At 29.2% G+C, this 25,454-nt stretch overlaps 2 protein-coding genes across 3 annotated transcripts; one reads left to right on the top strand and one right to left on the bottom strand.

Annotated features, from left to right (window-relative positions):
• Positions 1 to 14,343: 14,343 nt before the first annotated feature.
• On the top strand, positions 14,344 to 16,696 carry LOC107411298 (histone-lysine N-methyltransferase SUVR3). 2 transcript variants are annotated; one of them, XM_060812867.1, is made up of 3 exons: positions 14,344 to 14,649; positions 14,716 to 15,094; positions 15,661 to 16,696. In XM_060812867.1, the coding sequence occupies exons 1-3, from the start codon at positions 14,404 to 14,406 to the stop codon at positions 16,047 to 16,049; spliced, it is 1,014 nt and encodes a 337-aa protein (XP_060668850.1). In that variant the 5' UTR covers positions 14,344 to 14,403; the 3' UTR covers positions 16,050 to 16,696. The 2 variants fall into 2 exon arrangements, with proteins under 2 accessions (XP_060668850.1, XP_015874340.3); XM_016018854.4 differs by having other exon boundaries at positions 14,344 to 15,094.
• Positions 16,697 to 21,668: 4,972 nt separating this feature from the next.
• On the bottom strand, positions 21,669 to 25,213 carry LOC107405317 (uncharacterized). Its single transcript, XM_016012353.4, has 8 exons — positions 25,065 to 25,213; positions 24,814 to 24,928; positions 24,670 to 24,705; positions 24,393 to 24,530; positions 23,793 to 23,879; positions 23,148 to 23,195; positions 22,990 to 23,066; positions 21,669 to 22,283 (listed from the first exon to the last, which is right to left on the bottom strand). The coding sequence occupies exons 2-8, from the start codon at positions 24,886 to 24,888 to the stop codon at positions 22,136 to 22,138; spliced, it is 609 nt and encodes a 202-aa protein (XP_015867839.3). The 5' UTR covers positions 24,889 to 24,928; positions 25,065 to 25,213; the 3' UTR covers positions 21,669 to 22,135.
• Between the last annotated feature and the right edge of the window lie 241 nt (positions 25,214 to 25,454).

The following is a 25,454-nucleotide window of genomic DNA, read 5'->3' as shown; positions in this document are numbered from 1 at the left end:
AGATCCATTGAACCATCGAATCTCGTTTACTAAATTATAGTGCAACTCAATTGTATACAAAAATATAAAATTGGATTCAATTTCAAATGGTAGAATAATTTTTTAAAATTTTGATGAATGAATATGTTTGTTTCATTTTTAAAAAATTATATTAAAATAATAAAATAGTATATGTTTAAATAATAAATTAAATATTTTTTAACTTATAATATTTGAATAATTACAAAAATATTGTCACTAATTTAACATGTGAAACAATGGCTAAAGTATAAAAGATATATTTTATCATGTTGTAATATATTCGTGTTTTTTGGTGTCGTATCGTATGGTATTTATATTAAATTTAGTTATCTAAATATACTCATTGATAACATATGTAAATTTGAAAATTCAATTTAGAATAGGTTTCAAATCATGAAGTTATTTAAAAAGAAATTTGCAAAATGAATATCTTTGTTTCATTTTTTCAAATAAAATAAAAAAAAAATACGAATCGACATATGTATAAATAGTAAACTAAATACTTCTATAAATATAATACTTGAAGGGTTACAAAAATAATTTATTAATCGAGTATAATGGGTTTATTTTATGTTGTTGTGCTTCATCGATTAATCTTCGATAATTTATTAAATTTTATTTGAGTAAACTAGAGTGTAAACAAACTGAAAATGATATTTTTAAGCTCGATTCAAACATATAAAATTTTAAAATTTCTTGTTTAACATTAGCTATTTTGTTGATAAAAAAATTCAAAATTAGCTAAGCTCAGCTTATTATAAAAATAAAAGCCAAAAAAACAAAAACATTTAGTTTTATTAATTTGTTTACATAGCCAAGTTATTGATGTATTTCAATTATTATTTTATTTTTTTGGAAAATTAAATATAAAAAGAATATTTATGTATTGTAAATTTTCCATATATTTATGTATTTTATGAGTTTTATTTACAATTTAAAATTGATTCATTTTTTAGCTAATGAAGTTCAAATGAATGTAAACCTAGTTGGTCCTGAATCCCTTGAGTTTGTTTATAATTCTAGTTTTACTGATACAATTATGATATAATATTATCAATCCGAATACAAAAATTATTATGTGGATTTGTATTTTATGAGATTTTATCAAATGTAAAAGTAAAATAAAATAAGTGAAAAATAAAGGATTAGAGAGAGTGATATTCACGCGCAAGGGTTGGGAGTTATGAGCATGATAAATAATGGGGGGAATTTTTATATTTAAAAAAATTAGATATTTCGTGCTTGTTGTTTGAGTGTAAGTGGGACATGAAGTTACTAGAAAGTCCTTGTGACAGAGAGCAAATTACTTAAGCATGTCCTCGGGCTTAATGATTACCTAGATATTTGGAGCGTCCTATATTCCCTTAGCTTTAGCCTTTGCCATCGATACCAAGGTACCTCCTGAAGTTTCAGATGCTTGCTCTGGTTATCAAGTTTGATTCCATTTTTAAATATTATTTGTTTTATATATTTATTTCAGTTTTACAATAATAAATAATAATTTTAGTCAATTTTTTAATCTAATTAATCATACAAGAAAACAAATTTAATATTTATTCTTTCAAAAAAATTTTAATTCATGATTGGGAAAAAAATAATTTATGTAAAAAAATAAAATTGTACTACTTTGACTTTTAATATTTAGAACATAAGATAATAGTTTTTAAAAACAATAAAAATTAAAATATATAATTTAATTAAACTATTTTATTTAATAAGGTCAACAAAACGAATGAATAGGTTCAAGTGGAAAAAACAATGGGAAAGGAGAATGAAATTTCGAAGGAAAATAGCTGGTATTGGGTCTCACATAATTAAAGCTTGGTATAGTTTTGGTATGTCAGAGTTTGAAATCAATTTCTTAGTGTACTAGTATTTGCAGGGAAATTTCAATTTGAATTGTGAGTCTTCTTCTTCTGAAAAAAAAAAATAATAATAAATAAGAAGAGGAAGAAGAAGACTTGTGAAAATTAAATGGGAATTTTCTATCAAATTGAAGCTAGTGAAGGCACCATGAAATTAATTGGAACCATGAAAGGACTTGTATATACTCCTTAGACGTTGTTATTATTATTATTTTGTATGTTTTGGTACAAGAAATAATTTTCAGAATTCGCTACTCCATATATTATTTGCTAAAAAATTAAGTAGTCTGGTCTCTTACGCACCAGCTTCTTTCCTTTAGTTTATTTATTTATTTTTTTTTTTGGGAACCACAAAGCTTCTATTTTGATTTTTTTCATAATAGATTAATTAATCATGCATCAATTAGGTATATATTAAATTTCTTTATTTTAAGAAACAAATAGTCATTCGTTAGGCATATATTTGATTGAATATCCTTGTTGAATTGTCTAAATTTTTTGGTTGTTTTAAATCTCGAGTTTCATGATTAAAGAGTCAGGATAATGTCAACTAGGAATATTGGTTGGAACTTGGCTGCTAATGCAATGTATATTTTAAATTAGAGAAGTGTTCCAAATCAAAATATTTGATAAATAAATGGATAAATCCAACAAAGGAACATTTTGGATAATTAAGACCTCTGTTTAAACACCATTGAATTTTAAATTCAAGATAAACAGTTTAATACTAAAATCATTATTTTCTTCATCAAAACCTTTTAAGTTGAACAAAAAATAAAATCTAATTATATTTTCTAGCAAACAACTAAATGATAAAAATTATATCTCTTTTTTAATGTTGGATAACAGTTACATATATTTTTGTCGTGAAAATATAAACTTATTGAGAAAACCAATACAAAAAAAAAAAAAAAAAAAACAACAACAACAAGAAATTATTACAAATCGGTCAATTGATTTATTATAAAAGGTTCATTGGGACATGTTAGGGAGATCCATAAGCTCTAAAGCTCTTGAACATTTGGAAAAACCATTAAAATTAGAGTATGATAGATATTTTCAAAAATCATTCTCACAAAAAGAAACCTCTCCAACTTTTGTAAATTGCAATATTTTACATGTGAATGTGACAAAACATTGCTTGATTACCATATTATAACACGAGCAAAAAATTGAGTACCAAGATATTTAAGAAAAAGTTTCAAAAACCCATATAAACTTTGCATACAAAGAGGCCTAGAGTGGCGGCAGCATACAAAAATGTACAATCAAGCTGAAACAATGATATGACCATGCGGGTGAGATTCACGCGGCAGACGGTCATGTGGTTCATCAATGTGTGGGGCTTCAGTAATCGGTGGGTGACCCAGCCAGCCTGACAAGGTTGACGGAAATCAATAATAGCACCTACTCTCTACACGTGGCACTCAACTTGTAGTCCTGCTCGGCTAGATCTTTTACCACAAAAATGACATTCTTTTTTTTTTTTTTTTTGAATATATATATTTTTTTATGTGCAAATATATTTGAGTACATGTTCAATAATATATTTCTCTCTTCCTTTTTTTATATTACTTTTCATACAAAGAAATTATATGAAACATATCTATATATAAAAGGTTGAAGCAAAATGTAAGCAAGTTTGAAAAATTAAATGGTTTGTTTATAGTAATTCATTCTTCTTAATCTTACCCAAATGATAAGGAATTAAACTTCATATATTCAATAAAAATTGTCAATGTCTTGAAGACACGGGTTGATTGATTGATAAAAAAAAAAAAAAAATTAAAGAAACAGAAAGAAAAATAAGGAACAAAACACAAAAGGGAAAGTTAGAATAATTTAAGGATGTGTTTGTCGCGTGCGAAGACTTTGAAAAGCCACTGGCAGACACCTCGGCGTTTTGGTTCTTTCATGTAATTATTGGTGAAAATGATCGGCGAGGCAAACCAATCAGCCGGCCTCCACGCCAATTGGTGCATTCATTAGTCTTCTTCACAACCTTAATCCCTTCTCTCTCTTTCTCTCCCTCTCTGGATCTCCAGTCAAGTGATTGTTTTGGTGATATTGAAATGGGTAAAACAACTTTTGAAAAGATAAAATCACTTCTCGACCAAAAATAAAAAATAAAATTATACATATATATATATATATATATATGAAAATGCTTTTTGATGATTTTGTTAGAAATCACTTGTAGAAGATACAAGCTCTAAATTTATGTTGAAAAATATTGGTTTGACAATATATATTTTTTTAATCTTTTAATTTTTTTTTTCACAATTTTGTATTAATGGATGATATGCACTTTTGCAAGTTATAGATGAAAAAAAATAAAAAAATGAAAATAAAATAAGATATATACTGCTATCTTATAGTATTGTCCAATATAAGCTTGGTAATAATATTTCGGAGATTGTGTCCTTTCTTAGGAAATTTAAATTTCTTGGGAAAAAAAATAATTAAGAAAAGAAACGGTGTTAAATATATAATACATTGGAATGAAACTTTCAAGATGGGCCAGGCATAGACATAAAGATTGGAAACGTATAAATCAGCAAGGAGGAAATTAAAGCCACTGGGGACCTTATGTCGACCTGTCAACTGCTGCCTATGGTTTCTTCTAATTTCAAAAAGTACTTCTCTATTCTTATGGACGACATTTACACCTTTTTCTTTTTTGCGCAATACCAAGTGCCACATTTCATTCACCCAAAAAAAAAATAAATAAATAAATAAACAATTTTGCCACATTTCGTACCCACCCTTTAAAAAGATAATATATTATTTATAAAAAAAAAAAATTGATACGGCAAGAAGCTTACGAGGGACTTATAAAAATGAATACGAAGAGGATTTTTATATAGCTTCTATGTGTCAATCAAAATAATTCAAATAAGAACACATCTTTCAAAAACACATAATTTATATATATATATATATATATATTAATAAAATCTAAATAAGGAAAGAGCAATATCCCATCCATGTAGGGATCTTATATTAACTATTATTAGTTGTTGATTCTTTTTTTTTTTTTTTTCCAATTGGTTGAATTTTTTGTTTTTTTGTTTTTGTTTTTTTATCTATATAGCATCTTACATATGATATATTTTTTTTAAATCCTTTATAAAATCTTTACTATATCAAGATTATATATATATATATTATAATTTTTCTACCATAAACTTCAATTTGGTTCCACAGTCGGCACATAGCGACTTTCAAATGCTTGTAGGCGCCTAGACGCGCCCATCATCATATGCATATATCTGTTGCCAACTCTCAATGTCTGCTATGATAATCCAAATTGAAGTATATGACAATGACTGTTATTTAGAGCTTCTTTATGTATTTAATTTTTTTTTTTAAATTCATTTTCAATTGTTTTCAAAACTAGCTACCTAATAACAAGTTTTGTCATCTTATATTTATCTCTGGGTTTCCAAAATGATTAGTGCATTAATCAGGTATATAACTATATAAGCTAGCCTTTGCAGATCAGTGAAAAGTTTTATAATTTCTACTAATTTAAGTAATAAAGAAGAATACTTGAAAAGAAAATAGATTTAAAGCTAGCTAAAGTATTTAATTAATTGTAAGTGAAATTGGTTGCTTTATTGGTATGTCATTCACATCCGTATATATTTAGAAGATTATGAGTTTGAAATATCAAAACGGAAAAGAATTGTCATAAATTATATATATATCTTTAATAATTTTTTAAAATTAATTAAACTTTTGATATATCGGCCGTTTATTGGGCACTTGCTCAATCAGTTGTAATTTTTTCTTTTATGGGATCAATCAGTTGCAGAATAAATTAGAAAGTTTGATGCATATATATAGTTGAAACATGAAAATTTTCTTCTAATTTAGTTTAAACTAGAAAGAGATTACCAAATCTATAAGAAGAAGTCATAATTTTTCTACCAAAAACAGCTAGAACAAAAAGATACATCAAAACTAGGTGACTGTTTTTTCATCATTTGTTTGAAGGTGATTATTTTTCTTAAACAGGTTCAAAGACAACTTAATTATAAATGATAATGACATATAGATCAAGTAATGCCCAACTGCCGCCCTAAGGAAAAATAAACTATAGGAGCATGTTTCTCCAAAATGATTATGGTGGGGAAAACATGAAAATACCATGTTAGTTTTTAATAAAGCATTAATTATCTTAATTAAATTGAAAAAAGGTAATTAAAAGCATTCTCACCCTGATTAAAATTTCCCTTTGTGTGTCAAATTTTGATTAGTCATATTGTCTTCTTGTGATTGGTTAAAGTTGTTTAGGTTAATTGGTTATGGTTATTCTTTTTTCATGAAAGAAAATCGCATAAAGGGGTGTTTGATTGGGGAAGAGAAACGCTTTTTTCTATTTAATATTGACCTCCTTTTATAGGGATGCCATCTGTTGTTTTTTCAAAAAAGATTATGCTGCAATACAAGGAAAGCAAACCCACCAAACATGGATGGGACACGGTTTGTTTACTTCTTTTAATAAAAACCATGTTTGGCTTGCTTTTGTTTTGGGGGTCTTTTGCTTCCACTGGAAGTACATGAAGAACAAATAGAACTCTTTATATTGGGAGTTGGACTGGTAAGAAATTCTTTTGCATAGGACCCTTTTTTTTTTTTTTTTTTTTTAAATAATGAAATATGATTGGAAGAGTAGAGATTGGCTTACTCCCTTCGACCAAAGTAATAGTGGTACTCGCTCTCTTTAGTCAGAACAACCGAAACACCTTACAAACTTATCTATGAGCACCTCTGCACATAGAACTCTCCATTTGTTTAATATCTTTGCAAGGGGCACCAATTGGTAATATAATTAGGATTAATTACATTTTAATATCTTATATTTTTACATAGTTTGATATTGAATTTTTAAATTTAAAATGTTTTACATTAAATTTTTACTTTATAATTTGTTTCATAGTATATTCTTAATTTCCAAATTGACTAGTAGAAAAATTAAAAATTTAAGAAAATTAATTATTTTTTTAAAATTATAAACAAAATAAGAGAATAATTGATTAATGAAAAAACTAATCATTTTTTTAATTTTTAAACTTTTTGTTAGTCAATTTGAAATTGAGGGCTTAATGCAAAACAAATTATAAATTAAGAGTCTAATATGGTACTTTTTTAAATTTGAAGATCAATGTGTAATCTAGTCAAAGTAAAGGGTACTAAAGTATAATTAATCCATATAATTATATCTATATATTAGTGGTTAAAAAATTTATATTACCTAGATAAAATAAAGTAAACTCCAAATAAGTGAGTTATCGCATTGTTTGCTATATTATTTTTCGTAAACAATTTGATATATTTAGCATTGGTTTGTTAAATTGTATTTTTTCTTTTTTTTTTACAATATAATTATGATTGTTAGAAATAAAATTTTCAATATCAAGTAATTCTATTTTCGTTCCTTTGAGAATAGTCTAGACACAAGGTTACAGTTTTTTATATTAAAAAGTTTAAAGTTTGAATCCTCCACCACTATATTAAAAATAATAAAAAGAATAAATAAAAATAGAAAAACAAACAAATAAATGTTTTCTATATTAATTATGTACATTTTTATCTAATTTTGATATAGTGGGAAATTTATGAAGAAGTATTGTAAAAGACAATATTCACAGTTATCAGATCAGATATTTTTCCTGACAGTCCTTCTTCTATATCAAACCCTATATCTTTATTTGTTGAAGAATTTATAAAAAATCCATTTTATTAAAACAAAAAAAAGCATTTATAAAATCCATTTTCCATTTTGGGCTATGATTCAATTTGGTGAAAAAATTTCAAGTTCTCTCTTCCTTTTCTCACAAACTAACGAACCCCACATTTGTGCATCTTAAGTGAGTCCCATTAGTTTGTGAGAGAAAGGGGCAGTGCTACCGAGAGCATTGAAAATTTGCTTCAGTTTGGTGTTCTATCATTTATTTATTTATTGTGTTTTTTAACAATGTCACGATTAAATTATGACATATTTTTTTTAATGAAAAAATTGACATATAATTGATCATAAACTATACTTGAATTATATATTGTTTTATAATAATCAAATTGAAAAAGAAAAATATCAGACAATAGCTATATTTTTTTATTTTTTATTTTTTTGCTTCGAAAATATTAGACAATAATTGAATATACTATAATATGCATAATGGATATGGTATGTATAATGAATGACAATTTTTGCAACTTTTTTTTTTTTTATGTGAATTATACTTTCTTGATCATACTTTCTATGACATAGTATAGTGATTATATCCAAGAAAAAGTGCTTAAACTACTATTTTATTTTATCACCGGTAGTGAAATAAAGAAAATTGTATATTCTTTAGATCATATTCAATGATAAATATTTATTACTTTTAATATAATTTAGAAATTGATTTTTTAAAATGTAGGTGGCAAAAATATAATAGTTAATTCTAAAATTGTTATTAAATGATAATGTGCATCAAAATTATTTATGCCTACTAATTATATATATATATATATATATTCTCACAATTTACATAAGCAATATGAATAGGGTTTTAAAAAAATTACTCTCCAGTGGTAATATTTAGATTGAATATCAAGCTAATGTAATTTATAAATTATCAAGACGAATTCCTACTTCTAGAGGCTTTATTAAAAACATTGTAAAATTTGCTAAATAGCAAAAAATTTATTAAAAATTCTTTTTTTTTTTTAAAAGTTAATAAAAATATAATTAGTTAATAACCATAAATAGTTTTTGTACATATTATTATTGAAAAACAATTTTAAAATTGATTGTATATTTATACAAATTAAATTTAAATAATATTAATATCTATATCACATAAAAAAGAATACACATCTACAATTGAAAATGCTATTATAAAAATAGTTTTGATGCATGTTAAACTTACCATATATCTCTCTTTTTTGGTTTAAAACCATAAAATAAACAGATTAGGTGGTGTGGTAACTTCCAAATCCTCTTTCACAAACTTGTATCGAATCTTACATGGAATCTATATGATGTGACAGCTTTTAAGGAAATGAACTCGGTAGTCCCTGGACCTAGGGATGTCAATTTGCCCCGTCCATCTCCAAAACCGCGGTGCACCGCCCCTTTCCCCGAAAATTCGGGGATACGGAGCGGACTCAGGGAAAATGCCTAAAAACCGAGTCGGGGACGGGCCGGGGACGGGGAATAATAACCCCGCCCCGAACCCGCCCCGATATACATATGTATATATATATTTATTTATTATTTTTTTTATAAAATTTTATTTATGTAAAATCATTTTCTTCTTTTTTTATTATTTATTTTTCTAAATATGTATTTTATTATAATTGTAAATTTGTTCCTTGATGTATTTTATTATATTTTTATTGCATTGTAGTCATTTTCTTTATATTTTAATTATAAAATAATTTTTTTATATAAATTTTAAAAAAAAAATATCAATTAAAAAACAAAATGGGGAAAACCGTCCCGCCCCGTTCCCACCCCGCAAAATCCCCGATCCCGCCCCGCACCTAAAGAAACGGGGAAAATCACGGGGATGAGATGTAAAAATCCCCGCGGGAACGGGGACGGGATTTTAAAAACCGGCCCGGCCCCACCCCGTTAACATCCCTACCTGGACCACTTGATTTTTATTCTAAAACTAAATTAAATCCTTGGTATGTACTTAATACCTCTCAAATCCTAAATTTAACTTAATTCTTGTAGTTGTCAATTAATTTGCCTTTGTTGGGCATGCTGCTTATATTCACCCAGATTCGTAACACTGAAGGAAGGAAGGGAAATTGTTGTACATAATAAATAAATAAACTTATTTATGTAGTTGACAGTAAAAAAAAAAAAAAAAAAAGAAAAGAAAAGAAAAGAAAGAAAAAGAAAGAAAAGAAAAAAGAACTTAATTCATGTAAAAACATATAGTTTATTTCTTAATACAGCAGTGATGTGTCCACAATTTTAAGTGTCATTTGCATGACCCAATTAATGGAAAATATTTATGTTATTGATAGATACGAAACATCACAACCTCTTCATAATACTAAATATACTAATTTTATTTTTCAAATTTCAGCTCAAATTAAAAAAAAAAAAATCAGAACAAATAAATGCATGTGGTAATGATTTATTTATTAATATTTGGTCTTAATTATTTTTAATATCAAAATCACTTTCATTTATTATAAATAAATGAATTATTATATTGCATTAATTATTATATAAAATTTAGTATTTTCTTTTTGATGATCATAAACCAATTAACTCTTAAATAAAATAAGAAAATATATAAAAAAAATTATTTATATTTATAGTTATATTTGGGGATTATTCATTTTAGAAAGTTTATTTTGTTCTTTTAAATTTTCAAATACAAATGAAAATATATTAGATAGAGAAGTCATACTTTTTTTATGTAGCTAATTGATTGAGAATTTACTATATATATATATATATATATTTTTTTTTTTTTTGAAGAAGTGTTTTTATTCTAAATCACATCCCATTTAAAAGAATAAGATAGAAAAAAATTAACACCAATAATACTACCAAAACCAATTTATTTACCGACTTTGGTTAATGATGTTGTCATATTTTATTGTGATGGGTTTTTGTTATTTATATAATATATTTTCTTAATCACAATAACAAAGTTATTTATATATTTAGTTATATTATTTTTTAACCCCAATATATTGTGACATAATTTTTTTTTTTAAATGTATTGTGACATCAATTAGTAAACAAAGTTGGTGCTTGCAGCTAGCTTTACTTCTAACTATCACATTATCAATTCCCCCACCCCACCAAAAAAAAAAAAAAAAAAAAAAATCTAACATATTATCATTAATTAACTGCATTAAACATGTCTTGCAATTTAAAAAAAAAAAAACTATATTAAAATATGTAATTTTTTTAAGATATTAAATGTGCAAGTTTAGTAACTATTAGATTCCAAATATAGGACTAATTTCACTTTGGTATTTTCAATTATCTTAGTTTGGCGATTTAGGCCATTAATTTTTAAAAATAGTTATTTAAGCTTTTAAGTTTTTAATTTATTATAAATTGATCTAATTTTTAATTTAGCCAAATAAATAATTAACAGTTTTATCCACTTGGCTACTTGATTGTCTTTCCTCACAGACACTACCATATTTTATTTGCAGGATTGAAGAAGGTGACATTAAGAAGACTAATGACTTTGAGTCCTTTAATATATATATATATATATATTAATCAGTTTCAAGTAAGATTTATTTTAGTTTATTGAATTAAGATTCATTTTGGTAACTATTAAATCATATTAAAAGTTAGAATTTAAAATTTAAAAAGTTTTTAAATATGAATAAAGTGACATATTAAAATCTTATTTAAGAAAAGCGAATTCATCATAATCCAGTGATCAATAAATATAATTTTAAATCTCAATTCTCAATACGATTTATGAGCCGAAAAAAGATTTCATATAAAGCTTCATATTAAATACCATATTTGAGTTTGATTATAGATATATATATATATATATATATATAAAAGAAATCCAACCAATATCATTTTTAAACTTCTTTTATTTGAGAGGGCTTGAATATAATGGGGGTGTATGTAAGAGTTTAATGAATTTAAATTAAGTTATACATTTTGAAAGATTGTTATGGAATTCCATAGATATCATAAATAATTCATAAGAATCCAACGAAATTTTTGAGGTTAAGATTGGATTTTATATTAATAATTTTCTTTACAATTACTTTTAAAATCCTTTAAAATCTATTAAAATCCATCATTTTTTAAAATCTTTTAAATTTAATGACTTTTTAAATACCTGTAGATTTTAAAAGAATTCTACAGAATCCTAATTGAGTACACCTGAATTTTAATGAATTTTTATAAAATCTATTAAAATTTGAATTGAATATCATTAGAGTATAGATTCCTTTAAAATCTAAATTGAATACCTCTAAACTTCTAGATACTTTTAAAATTCTTTAAATTCTAAATTAAATACACCCTTAAAGTTTTTTCTAACTTGATCATATATACATATTTCCTATTTTACTTCAAGAAACTAAGCAATATTTATATATATAAATGGAAGTAATGGCTTTGCGTATTCTTTTTGAAATATTATTCTTGTTAGGATATATTGACCTATGCTTCAAGCACATTATTGTAATTTGTTATGCTTTATATCAATCTATATATATATATATATATATATACACACGCGCACTCTATTTTGGGCTGAACCAAATGACAACATATGAGAAAAAATGGTCTAAGTTAATTTATTGGTCCACTTGTATATATATACATCATGATAATCATATTCAACTAATTGAACAAGATCGCCTATTTCTCATGGGATAACCCTGTATAGCTAGTTAGCTTCAAAAGACAAAGTGATTAACACGGCACTATGCATGCATCCTACACAAAATTATTAGTTTGAGAATTGCAGCTTCCAAACTTGAAATTATGCAGAAAATGACTGCATATATATATATATATATATATATATATATATATATATATATATATATATATATATATATATATATATATAGGTATTTATATTTTTTCTCGAACATATAATATATAGAGTCCCAACTTATATTAAGTCGAGATTATTATTTTACTATTATGTTTTCTCTTTTTTTTTATTTAAAAAACTGAGAGACAAAATTTTATTATTAAAAAATGATCTATATGGATTTTAGTACTATTAAAATTCTATATAGATATTGTGAATTTCATATAAATCTATATAGAAGAGTTATTAATACATTCAAATCTTAGCATTTAAAATGATTTAAAAATTTATAAAGAAAATTTTGATGCTAAAAGGTTTGGATGGACCTAATATGAGTAAGTCAATAGTATATCCACACACACACACACATATATTTATATAAGAAAAGAGGAGTTAACAGCCCTACAAAGAACCACAAAGTCCCATGTCTTTTTGCTAATTGCCAACTACCTTGATGATTTTTCCTTCACTATTAAATAAAGGTGGATTGCTGCATTATTCTAGATACTTAAGATCTAAATTATTGGTGGTCCGGCACAAGACATGTACTAATTAGGGCTGCAATTTTCATGTCATTTTCCTGCTTGTTCTTCAAAGTCTTCTATGTAATTAAGCAGATGGTAAAGTCTCTCTTATTTATTATAATATGGAATCACCCTTCTATCATTCATGCATGCCATTTTTTTTTTATGGATATTAATTATTTTAATTGTTGAATTCCATTCCAGTCTTCCTCACCAAGTCTAATTATTCATGGTGGGCTCAATTATACATATAATGTATTCATGGTTGCTATAGAAGCAAATTAAGCCTGCTGCAATGTCTATATCTCTCGCTCATAAGCTTCTCCAACCTTATCTCTTATATAGTGGTGTGTGGTATGCATATATGGTCACGACTTATGAGTAGTAGTTTTATGTATGTCGCTGGTTTGTCTAGCTTTGAGTCATGAAGGTTTAAATATTAAACCTCTTTAAGCCCGCAGATAAACAAATAATGCTGGAAATTATATTAGGTTTATAATATGTGCATTAAATGACGGACATAGACATTACACAAATATATTGATAATGTATTAATCAGTGAATAAGATACATAACATAAATCCCGTTTCACAAACCAATGGAAGCTTGCTTTGCGTAAATCCCGTCTCACAAGCCAATGGAAGCTTGCTTTTATAGACGCTTTTCAACATGTCTCTTTAGCTCGTTTCAAAAAAAAAAAAAAAAAAAAAGGTCTCTTTAGCCAGTTAATATATAAATATATATATAATATAAAAAATATTTTATTTTCCGAAATATTTAATAGTTTTTTTTTAACATACATTAAATTGGGGATGAATTTTTTTTTTAATCATAATAAAAAAAATAAACTTCGGGCCTTATTACTCAATCTGAGGATTACCATATTAACCATTGTCATTATCATCCGAATGTAACTATTTATGTTTGGGTTGTAATTTTGGCAAATGGTCGGTTAATTTATTGGTACCTAAACAATTTTGAATATCTTCAACAGTTTGAAAATTTAAAGAATAATAATAGTATTTTATAATGGTATTACTTCATGAAAAAAATGGTATTATGTCCACAAATATTACATTTTAAATACCATAAAATAGATGAGCTGAGTTACTCTACAACCTAGAGAAGAAATTTAGGGTATATCTTTCTTTAAAAAATTTGGAAGTTAAAAAAAAGAAAAAAAAGAAAAAAAAAAAAAAAAGAAGAAGAAAGAAAGGAGAAGTCTTTCAGAAAATCAATTTGGTTTTTGGTGGTGTGTTAAAATGTTAGTGGGTGTATACAGTTTGTTCAATTGTGTAGATAGTTACACAAACCCCACTCCTACCTTCTCCAAGCCCAAGTGAAGCCCACAGCTTGACAGGCAAACAAAACCCGATCCACCTTCTTGCGAAACCCGTGAGAGCGAGGAGAAGGAGACAGAGCTTTTCACTTGCACTGAAAATGAGCCAACCAGAATCCAAAAAATTCTGCGAACCCATTTATCAAAGAGACCACCAAACACTCTCCAACAATTCGTTGCTCATCCAATGCGCAGATTTGGTCCTTCCATGGCTGAATCCCAAGGAACTCGCCGCCACCTCTTCCACATGCAAATCCCTCCGTCAAATCTCCAAATCCATCACTCTCCGCCGTTCCTCAGACTCTTGCAGAGCCTTCGAGAGCTTCCCAATTCCCTTCCATAACTCGGTGGATCACCAACCTTATGCGTTCTTCATCTATACCCCATCGCTGATCTCGTCTTCTTCTTCGCAGTTCCCACGTCGGCAATCTTGGGGCTCAAGCTCTGCTGAGGACGACAAATGGGTGGGTCGTCGATTCGCCATCGAAACGGTGCGTTTGGTGGACGAGTCGGGCGAGAGAGTAAGTGGGTGTGGTTGCCAGAAGTGTGGGGAAGAAGAAGAAGAAGGAGATGGGTTTGGGAATCGGAGGTGTCCGTGTTTGAGGTTTGATGGGTTTGAGGACGTGGTGAGTGAGTGCGGGCCGAGTTGCTGTTGTGGGTTTGAGTGTCCGAACCGGGTGACTCAGCGAGGTGTTTCGGTTCGGTTGAAGATTGTTAAGGATGAGAGAAAAGGGTGGGGTTTGTACGCCGACCAGTTGATTCCGGAAGGTCAATTCATATGCGAATATGCAGGTATTCTCTGAACCAAAAATGAAATTGTTTGTTTGTTTGTTTTACTGGATTTCTATAGCATTTTGTTGTCCTAGTGTATGATCCTTAAATGTTTGTAGTATGATTGGCTTTCCTAATTTGCTTATGTGTTTATTGGGAATCAATTATGTTTAGGCAAATAAACTGGTTGTGTGATTGTATTGTTTAATTCAACATTGGAATTATTATAATGGGAGTAATCAATAAGAAATAGGATTTTTCACCGGCAGGAATTAAGTAGGATTTAGATGGGTTCAAACTTTTCTTAGATTGCAGTTTGCAAAATTGTGGGATACTCTTTGTTAGATTATGACTATGGATATGTAATTTGTCTTTCTGTTGAACATAACATTTAAACTATGGCACATTTTGATATTCCTGAGATTTACCTATAAATCTGTGTGTAGAACATTGAAAATAGCTTGTGAATTGTATGCACTTATGTACTCTCTCTCTCTCTCTCTCTCTCTCTCTCTCTTATATATATATATATATATGTTAGATATAGTTTTCTGAATATTTGTTTCATTGTAATTTGCTTGAGAAAGGCGAGCTCTTGACAACCAAAGAAGCAAGAAGGAGGCAACAAATGTATGATGAACTTGCATTAGGTGGTCATTTTTCCCCCGCACTTTTGGTTGTGAGGGAGCATCTTCCATCTGGAAATTCTTGTCTAAGATTCAATATCGATGCCACAGTGATTGGAAATGTAGCTCGGTTCATTAATCATTCATGTGATGGTGGTAATCTAACAACAACACTGGTTAGAAGCTCAGGATCTTTGATTCCTCGCCTTTGTTTGTATGCTTCCGAAGACATAAAAAAAGACGAAGAGCTTACTTTTAGCTATGGAGGAATCCGGCTGCATTCCAAGGGTTTGCAATGCTTCTGTGGCAGCTCTTGTTGTTTTGGATCATTACCCTCAGAGCAGACATAACAGCTCTTTCTTGCTGCATAGTAAGGTTTCTCTGCTGCTGGAGCTTGAATTCTGTTCTTATAGTAGGGGAGAGAAAGGAGATTAACATTTGGGGGTTCCATATAGTAATGTTGATTGAGTCATAATTCCAATTGTAGATCATAGATTTTGTTATAGATAAAATTCGTTTATTTAATGCAAGTAAAGATCTTATCCAGTGCTGATTTTCTCTCTCTCCCTGTGATATAATTGAGTTGGAAATTCCAACGGCCACCCAAATATGGTATTGCTTTGGTGAGTTTAAATATGGAGTTTGTAGTTGGAAGTGTTTTGTAAGATTGCCAGCAGTTTTGATGAATCATGCAAGAAAAAGTTACTTCCAGTTGCTTCATTTTTGATGATTTAAGATGATGACCAATTTAACTCTTTTCAAGGGTGTCCTCTTTAGTCTGGTTTGAACCCAGTTTGCTTATCAGCCACAACATTAGTATGGTTTCTAGATGCACCTTAGAAATTGTAGTATACATTTAAATTTTTTATTATTTTTGTATTTATATATAATATATATACACACACGTATACATGTTGTATGCAGTGTTTATGTGAATGGATATAGATGTGGATTGGAATTACAATATTCTAGTTGATGTTCATCTATCTTTGGTCTATCTTCATTCTCTTGCACCTTTTCTTTAATGTTATGATTTTCTTGCTAAATCAAAGTGGATTAACTGCATCTATCAAGAAGATAGTTATCATTATTATAGTAATGTGTTTGCTGATTTTACTAATTTGGATTCAGAATGTGAATGAATCAAAATGTGAAAGATGAGGCAATTATATTATAGTGTTTATTGGAATCATGTTTGGAATTAGAATAGCAATAAAAACGAAGGTTTTACATATATGCTGCTGTATAAGTATGATGAAACATTGTTAGTACCATACAAAGAGGACCTGATTCATATTTATTCAACCAGGAAAAGATGCATTTTTTTTTAGTGAAAAACATGGCTGCAATTGGGCAGACAGGTCAATTCAATGCCAGTAGCAGATAAGTCTTGCAAGCAAATACTGCAATTGACCCCCCACCAACTGCTCTTGATTCTAATAAGAAGAAGAAGAAGAAGAAGCAACTTGAACTTGAAAGGCCTGCTTCTTAAACTCGTTAATCACATCAAATTTCTTTAAGTACCGTTATACGATTAGCCCTGACTCGGGGGAATACTAGCTGAAACCGATTCAATTTCCAGACGAGCCACAAATTGACATACAGAATTAAAATTAGAATTCTGATTCTGAGTAGTAGTAGCCAAAGCTGATGATGGAGCAGATGCCAGGGTGGGCAACAAGATCAACGATGCATACTGACTGCTGCTGCTCATCAAGGATTTGGGTAGAGTACTGGACTAACAGTTGCATTTTAAGTTTGAGGATATATTTGTGTTGGGGCTGGTGTGAGAAGAAGATCTGTGACTCCACTTACCATCACTTACCGTGGATTCTTGACATGGTGGAAAGGGAAATTGTTATGAATGATTAAAAAGAGAAAAAAAAAATTCCCTTATGGATTTACTGCGCTCTATTTGACTGGCACAATTTAAAAAATGTAATGACATGTGTTCATTAACTCATTGTATGGTTAAAATTATTTCTCATTATTTTAATATCAAAAACTTCCATATATAGTTTTTTTTAGCAAATATCTATTAAATTCAAAAGTAGACAATTGTAACCATCTTAATTCTTAAAAAAAAAAAAAAAAAAAGGGTAAACTAAGAAAATCTTGAAAAATAATAATAAAAAAAGTGCTAAAAAATCTGTACACATACTTAAAAAATTTGAAAAGTAATTTTTTTCTGAAAAATAATAGAATTTTTAAGAGAATAAGAAGTTCAATCATTTTAGCATTGAATCTATTATATAAATATATAAGATAATTTTATATTATTTAAACAAGAGAATTTTATCAATTATTTAAAATTTACAAAATAAATTTTCTAAAATTCATCTTTTTGTTCTTTTTTTTTTTGGGGGCTAAACGACATCTTCATTAATTAATGTTGTACCTGATTATTATTCCAACAATTTTGGTGAAGTAAATATTTCAAATTTAAAAAAATAAATGGCTCAAAAAAAATCAAAGATACAAAAATTATACTAGCAATAATTTTCCATTTAAATATTTTGATTATTTGTTACAAATTAAGAAACACAAAAGCAACTTAACACTATTTTAATATTATTAAAATATTATCCAATTTAAAGATCATATTCTTGCTTTATTTAAAAAAAAAATCATAGTTTTGCATCCATCGTAACAATTATAATTTATTATATTTGATAGAGATTCTCACATCTTCTATAAACATTAGCATAGATGTAAATGATTTACTGATTGATTTGATATCTATTATATTGGATTCCACAATATTAATTAAGGAATTTCCATTAATCATAAGCTTTGTGATGGGAAACACATGGAACAAAATGATCCATAAGAAGGGGGGGTAAAGCAGGCCGCTCGTAATGTCACATTGTGCAACCTTTAATATAATTTATACAATGATGTGGTACTAGTATTATCGAATTAAATTTGTTAAAGAAATCTTGCAAAAGAGAAAAAGAACTGGTAAAAGAAAGTCACTAAATTTATTTCTTGTATATCTTATTCAAATATATATATACATATATATTGATTTCTTGTATAACAAGCAAACCTTAAATACAAACAAAACAAATAAATAAATCAAAGTAAAATATTTATGGTTAATTCGAAAAACTATAAATGAGATAGTACTGAGGAGGAGATCAAACATTTAAATGGTTAAATTTGTCATCAAGATTTTGCAAACATAAATCTCTACAAATAGGACAAAAGTCAGATTTCTTCAACCATTCCAGAATGCATTTTTGGTGAAAAACATGGTTGCAATTAGGCAGACGGATCAAGTGAATGCCAGGAGCAGTAGATATTAAATCTTGCAAGCAAATACTGCAACGGCTTCCCATCAACTCCTCCTCCTCCTCTTGATTCGAAACTCGAAATCTCTTCAACTTAACAATTCCATCAATTTTCTCAAATTCCCTAGTGCCAATATTAGCAAAAAAGCATTCAAGTTCCACTTGAGCCACAAAGTGAAATATTAGATGATTGGAATCTGGATTTGAATTAGAATCAGAGTTCTCCAATGCTATTGCAGTCACAATAGATGCCACTCGCTCGGCCACAAGATTCATAGAGAGCACAGGCCACTGTAGCTCCTCTACATATATTGGCTTGAGAAGAATCTTTGCCGCGCAATGAAGGTGAACCTTATCGGGATCCGATAAACAACTTGAAAGTCCACGTTCAATACTGGACCTGCATATGGTGGGATTTTGAATATTGTCGGGATGACATGGCAGAGAAATTGAATCAAAATGTTTGCTGATTTCTGGCAATTCATAATCACGCCCATCGCTGCAAACAAATTTCATCTTGACTTTCATGCACATGTCCAGTGAAGAAGAAGAAGAAGAAGAAGAAGAAGAAGAAGAAGAATTAGCTTCTTCTTCTCTGCACTTCAACTGCTCCGCAACACGTTCTCCATCAACGCTTACATTCATGGCAATCCTCACCATGGCGCTGATCACCACAATATAGAAGAAAGAATTTTTATTTTTATATTTTATAAAATATATGAGCAAAGAAATTAGGTTTAATTAATGGTTATCTGTGTATATATATATATATGTGTGCGTAGAAATATAGGGATACCTGTTTGTTTGTCCGTATCCGATTCGTAGCTATCTTGGGCAATTTTAATTTTATTAGGAATGCGAATAATTTTACCTAATATATGTCTCCTTTTTAAGTTAAGCTCCACTAAAACCCTTAACTAAATAGGATAATATCAAGCAATTGCATGTTATTCGAATTAAGAAACTCTTTTTGTATATGTGTCTGTTATATTCGAGGTTAACTTAGGGACCTTATATATATATATATATATTATAAATGCACTACTTGCTTGCCACGTGTCCTTATGGAACAATACAATGATAAAAAAATTTGGACAGTAACCCAGAACTTGAATCTCCAACTTCCAATATTAAATAAAATAAAATAAAATAAAATGTTGCTTGCCTGGCAGGTGATTGACTATCGTATAGTTGGACCTACAAAAAGGCCATCTGGATGTGTTTGTGCTTTATCTGGCTATTAAGTCTTAACCACACTTTTGCTAACATTTTTGTTTTCGATTTTGTTTTCATTTTTAAATATATATTTTAATTGTGTATAATAGGTTTATACTTTAAATAATAGTTAGTCATTTTAGCTAGCTAGAAGATTAATTAAAAAAATAATAACAATAATGAAAGTCATATCAAACTGTTTATAAAATGAGTCTCACTTTTGTGAATGTTTTTCTTTAGATGATTGTTATTCACTACCATTCAAATATGCATTTAGATTTTTCAAATATAAAAATCACAAAACAAACCCAAGTTTCCAAATTCCAACAGTTTTTTTTTTTTTTTTTAATGTTTTATTTTAGCTTGGTGCCTGAACTCCAAACACGATTCTAGTTTTTGTAGGATGCATAATGATTTCTAAGAAAAATTGCAAGGCTACAAAATATATATATTTTTTTTTCCAAAGAAGAAAGGAGTATATTTCCAGTACTCCCGGAGCATGTTTTCCCCTTCTAATACATCGATGAGGCCATGTGTGGACTTCATCTCTGTAGAGCGTGGAGCATATACTCTGGAAGTAGTGTAGTTTTTTTCACAAAAAAATGTAGAAAAAAGTGAACATAGGAGAAAGGGGCTCTATTCTTAGTCTTCCTTCCCTCTCGGTTTACATCATTTTGTTGGGTAGATGGTGAGAGATATGGGCTATGGGGCAGACAATTCTATCTTGCATGCATGATTGATGAAAAATGGGCAAAAAATAATACTAGTAATTCAATTTGACATAATGTTATATTATAAAGGGGGAGATTAAAAAAAAAAAAAAAAAAAGGGTTAGATTTGGTAGAGCCCTCAGCCTCTCTCTAGATGTCCTTTTTTTATAATTGCTTTTGGAAGATATTATATAATTTTCCTTCTAACTAGATACAAGGGATTTCTGATTTCTGTCCGTTCAGAAATTTTAAAATCTATTCCATCAGTTTTCAACATTATAAATGGAACAATGTATATAGATGTTTGGGCAGCGTAAGTAGAATAGAATCACACAAGGTTAAATGATAGCTTTTTAGTAAGGGTTATTTAGTTCATTGCCCAATTTCTTTGTTGCAAATACCAAATAATAACTAAACACAATCGTCCCTGTAAAATAACGTTGACATTTTGACAAGTTGTGTATACAGTCCAAATGGTAGAGCAAATTAATTTTCCCAAGCATAAAAAATTCATACCATTTGACAATTAGGATTGACCCTTTTGCCCGTTCCCAAATTTGGTATTTAAATGTCCATTTTTAGTATCCAGAGACTAACTTTGGAATAACCAGTTAATATCATTGTTTCCATAGCCTTCAAATTAAATCCTTTATAGTTGAAGGTAAGTAATCTCTTCTTGTCTTGGATGTTTTATCGAAGAATAGGGGATGACCGAACGTTATCTAAATGATCACTTGGACTACAATGATAATAGAGAAAGTAAAACCACTGAAAATACACTCTTAATGCTGATCATTCATCACTATAATTTGAGACAGCAAAATAGACCTTAAAACCATCCCTTTCTACATAATCGACATGAGATATACCAGACACCTTCCTATGGCAGAAACATCTCTTTTCCATTTTTAAATGTGACTGCAAACATAATGCAAGCACAAAAAGGATTCCACGTGATTCAAAAATCCTGGCTAAATGGTAATGATCCATAACTGAAAACAGTTAAAAGACAATTACAAACTAGTTTTGTTCTGAGGATAAAAATAAAACCTATATCCCCCCAAAAAACTGAATTTGGAACATTTTTTCACCATATTTCTATTGCAAGACAAGGTATGGAATCTGACCGATGTGAGGAAATAAAACCAAAATTCAAAGAATCCTCTCCTAGATATAAAAACTAAGACTACCTATTAACATAGCTCTGTATCATCTGTTTCAGGCCACATTACCAAAAAGGCTCCACTCGTTCACCTTGAAGCTAGAGACAGCAAGTTTAAAGACCTCAGCCATTGGCATACATCCAGATTGTGTAGCAGGAACAGCAAAACCAGCAGCAACAGCATTAGCACTTTCGCTCAGAGGACTGCAACCGCAGCAACATAGGAACATAGGTGTAAGAGAATTGCACATGGACACAAAAAAAACCTTTACATTAGGAAGAGCTCCGCAAGTGGCTTTTCTTAGCAACCAAATTCCTTTCAACTATTTACTTCAAAATTGAGAGGGAAAGAGACTTTCTGCTCATATCACTTGCTTCTGAATTTTTATGCCAAGGGTCCTCAAACATCCACTCATGTCAGAAAAATTTCTTTAGGCCAAATTGATCATGGAGATGAAATCTTAACTTGGTGAAAGAAAAGTACTTAATGTCCCATTGAAGGCTGTATATCTTTAGGTTCTTGGAAAATTAAAAGAGCAGGACATTGACTCATTAGAGCCCTTATATCTTAAGGTGTTTGAAAAGTTAAAAGAGTAGGACCTTGACAGTTCATGTGCCATGACCATATCTTTCCTAACCATTGTCTAAAATCATTTTCAAGCTACAAGAAAAAAGGGAGATATACAGGGTTCTACTATATATGAGCAATTGTACTTATTTGTATGGACCTACTTCCCTCCTAAACTCTGTCTACAGGACATAAATGAGTTTGGGCTAAGCTACTTTGTAAATAGTAATTCTTTTGGTAGAATCTGTCCTGAAGGAGATCAGTTGGTAAAGGATGCTTTAGACAACAAAAAGCTAAAAACCATCTAAGTTGCAGCAACTTATACTTGACCTTGGTACTTACTTTATGTGAATGGGCTCATAAGCAGTAATTAGCACATCTGTAGTAACTTCCTTAAGACGCAGATTTGCCACATAAACCTGCAGGGCTTAAACAATAAACCCCAAGTTAACATTTGCAAACAACTTAGCAGGCTACACAAAGCAAAAAACAGAACGTACCCTCACAATGTTTTGTGCTTCCCTTCCTTGCCGCCCCTTGGAAATTGCCTGTGTTTAAGTAATGAAAATTAGAACAATCACTATCTAAGGCTACTTTATATAAAACATGACACAAAAAATGGATATGTGTCAGTACTTACTATAATATCCAAAAACTTCAAGGATCAAAACTAAGGAAAGAATGCTATCAAAGTTGGTATCTGAAACACAACACTAGACTAATAGATCTGTCTACTTCAGTATTTGCAGGGTGGTAGAAAAATGACAGCCACATGCAAATTTGTTTCCCTGAACATTATATTTTCGGTCTTTTTTTTTTTTTTTTTTTAATCCCAATTCTATTACAGTAGAAATATAATCAAAATTGTAAAACTATGTTACAGAAGCAATTACTAAAGAATGCACATGGGACTCAAATGTTGATATGAAGGAAAAAGAGGCAATAATTCCTACCACAACCCATTATAAGGTACAACTATAAAAAAGGGGCATGATGCAAGTAATCAAGACAACAGAAATAGGACAGTAAAATGACTAACAATATTGCAATGCCAACATTGTATTCAGTAATGATGTGAAGATGCATAGCAAGCAACAAATAAGCCAATGCTTCCGCTTACAAAATAGGCATTGACATAAACATACCATTTGGCCTACTGCAGTTGTAACAACGGCAGGTGTGTTCCTGTAACATAATGCAGGGGCCTCGATAACTCCAGACTGTTCAATAACCTGAATTAAATTGGAAAAATAAGCGTTAATCACGCTCAAAACAAAGGGCTACAATACCCCTCCAAAAGTGAAGGACAAGAGAGCACCAATATTTTTGAAATAATGAGTTATACAATCCAGAAGAATTTGAAGTCACTACATTTATATTCTTCACTTATAATGGCTCAGCTTCCTATCTTTGTTCATGGTAGCATCTAATTATCTACAATATATATAAAAACTTTATATCTATTTAGTTAATGAGTTATATTATCAACCTAAGCATGTAAAAAAGTGGAAGTATAGCACTTTATCCGCTACCTTACCTTTTGATCCTTGGAAAATAATTAAACAAATTAAGACTTTTTCTTTTTTTTCTTTTTGGGTGCAAAGTAAGAAAGAATAGGAAATGCATAGACAAATAGAAGGCTAAATCATTTACATAGTTTACATTTGTATATAAACATGATCAGAAAGTAAAACAATCAGATAACCAGAACAACATGAAGAAAATAAAGCTAAACATAGTAATACCATGCTTCCTTCAGCATCTTGTTCAGTGGCAAGATCTTGAAGAAACCATGTAGCACTTCCATTATCACCAACATCGTGCTTCAAATCCAATAGCTCAAAGATCAAACTCTCATCCCGGGCAGGGTCCACAAACACCTCCTTTAGAGCCATTAAAGTAGAAAAATAAATAAATAAATAAATAAAATAAAAACATTCAATATAATGACAAAAAATTGATACCCAGAAACGAAAATGAAAGATAATTTCATCCCTCCTAGAAGAATAAATAGCAGCCAACCTGATGATCAGGAACTTGCCGAATGTTGCTCACATCCTGAACAAGTGTTTAGCACCCAAATGAAAAAACGAAAAACGAAAAAACACAAACAACAACAATAACAACAACTGTAACTGAGTAAAATAATGTTGAAGAATGGCTAACCTGGAACCTATCAGGAAACGTGCTAGCTATTGCACCGCCGAACAGAGGGCGCTCAGAAAATAAATCTTGGTACATTTTTTTTCAGCAAATTGAAATAAAATTTTTGAACTTGTTCCTGAAATTCGAATCAAACCCATTAAACCCAACTCAGAAAATTGTCTATAAACTGAATCCGACCAAGCAAAGCAAAGATATGTAGAAAATAAAATAAAAAAAAAACTGCGAAATTGAGAAAGCCTTTGGAATTGTACCCTTGAAGAAGCAGTGAGAGCTCGAGAGAATTCGTGTCGGTATGGAGCTATATGTATATATAGGTTGAGGTAGCTTAAATTCTAAGCTTGTTTCTCTCTGAATCTTTCGAAAATGTAAAAAATATATGGATCCAAACGCATAGTAGCTTTGGTCTATTATGCCTGGCCTATCTATTGTTGGCCCACTATTCACACACTTAAATTGAAACGTAATCAATATTTCTTTTTTTCTTTTTCTTTTGTTGCAATATTTTTTTTAATGCAAAACTAATAGATTTACTCTTTGATTTAGTTGTTTTTAGTAGTAATCAAGGATAAGCTTTTCTCCATAAACCTTTTAAATTTGGTATAATTGAAAAACAAAATCAATGGGTTGATCTTTTATTTTAT

This window comes from Ziziphus jujuba, chromosome 11 (assembly GCF_031755915.1).
Source record: "Ziziphus jujuba cultivar Dongzao chromosome 11, ASM3175591v1".
Classification (NCBI taxonomy): domain Eukaryota; kingdom Viridiplantae; phylum Streptophyta; class Magnoliopsida; order Rosales; family Rhamnaceae; genus Ziziphus; species Ziziphus jujuba.
This window is presented reverse-complemented; position numbering and strand designations above follow the sequence as displayed.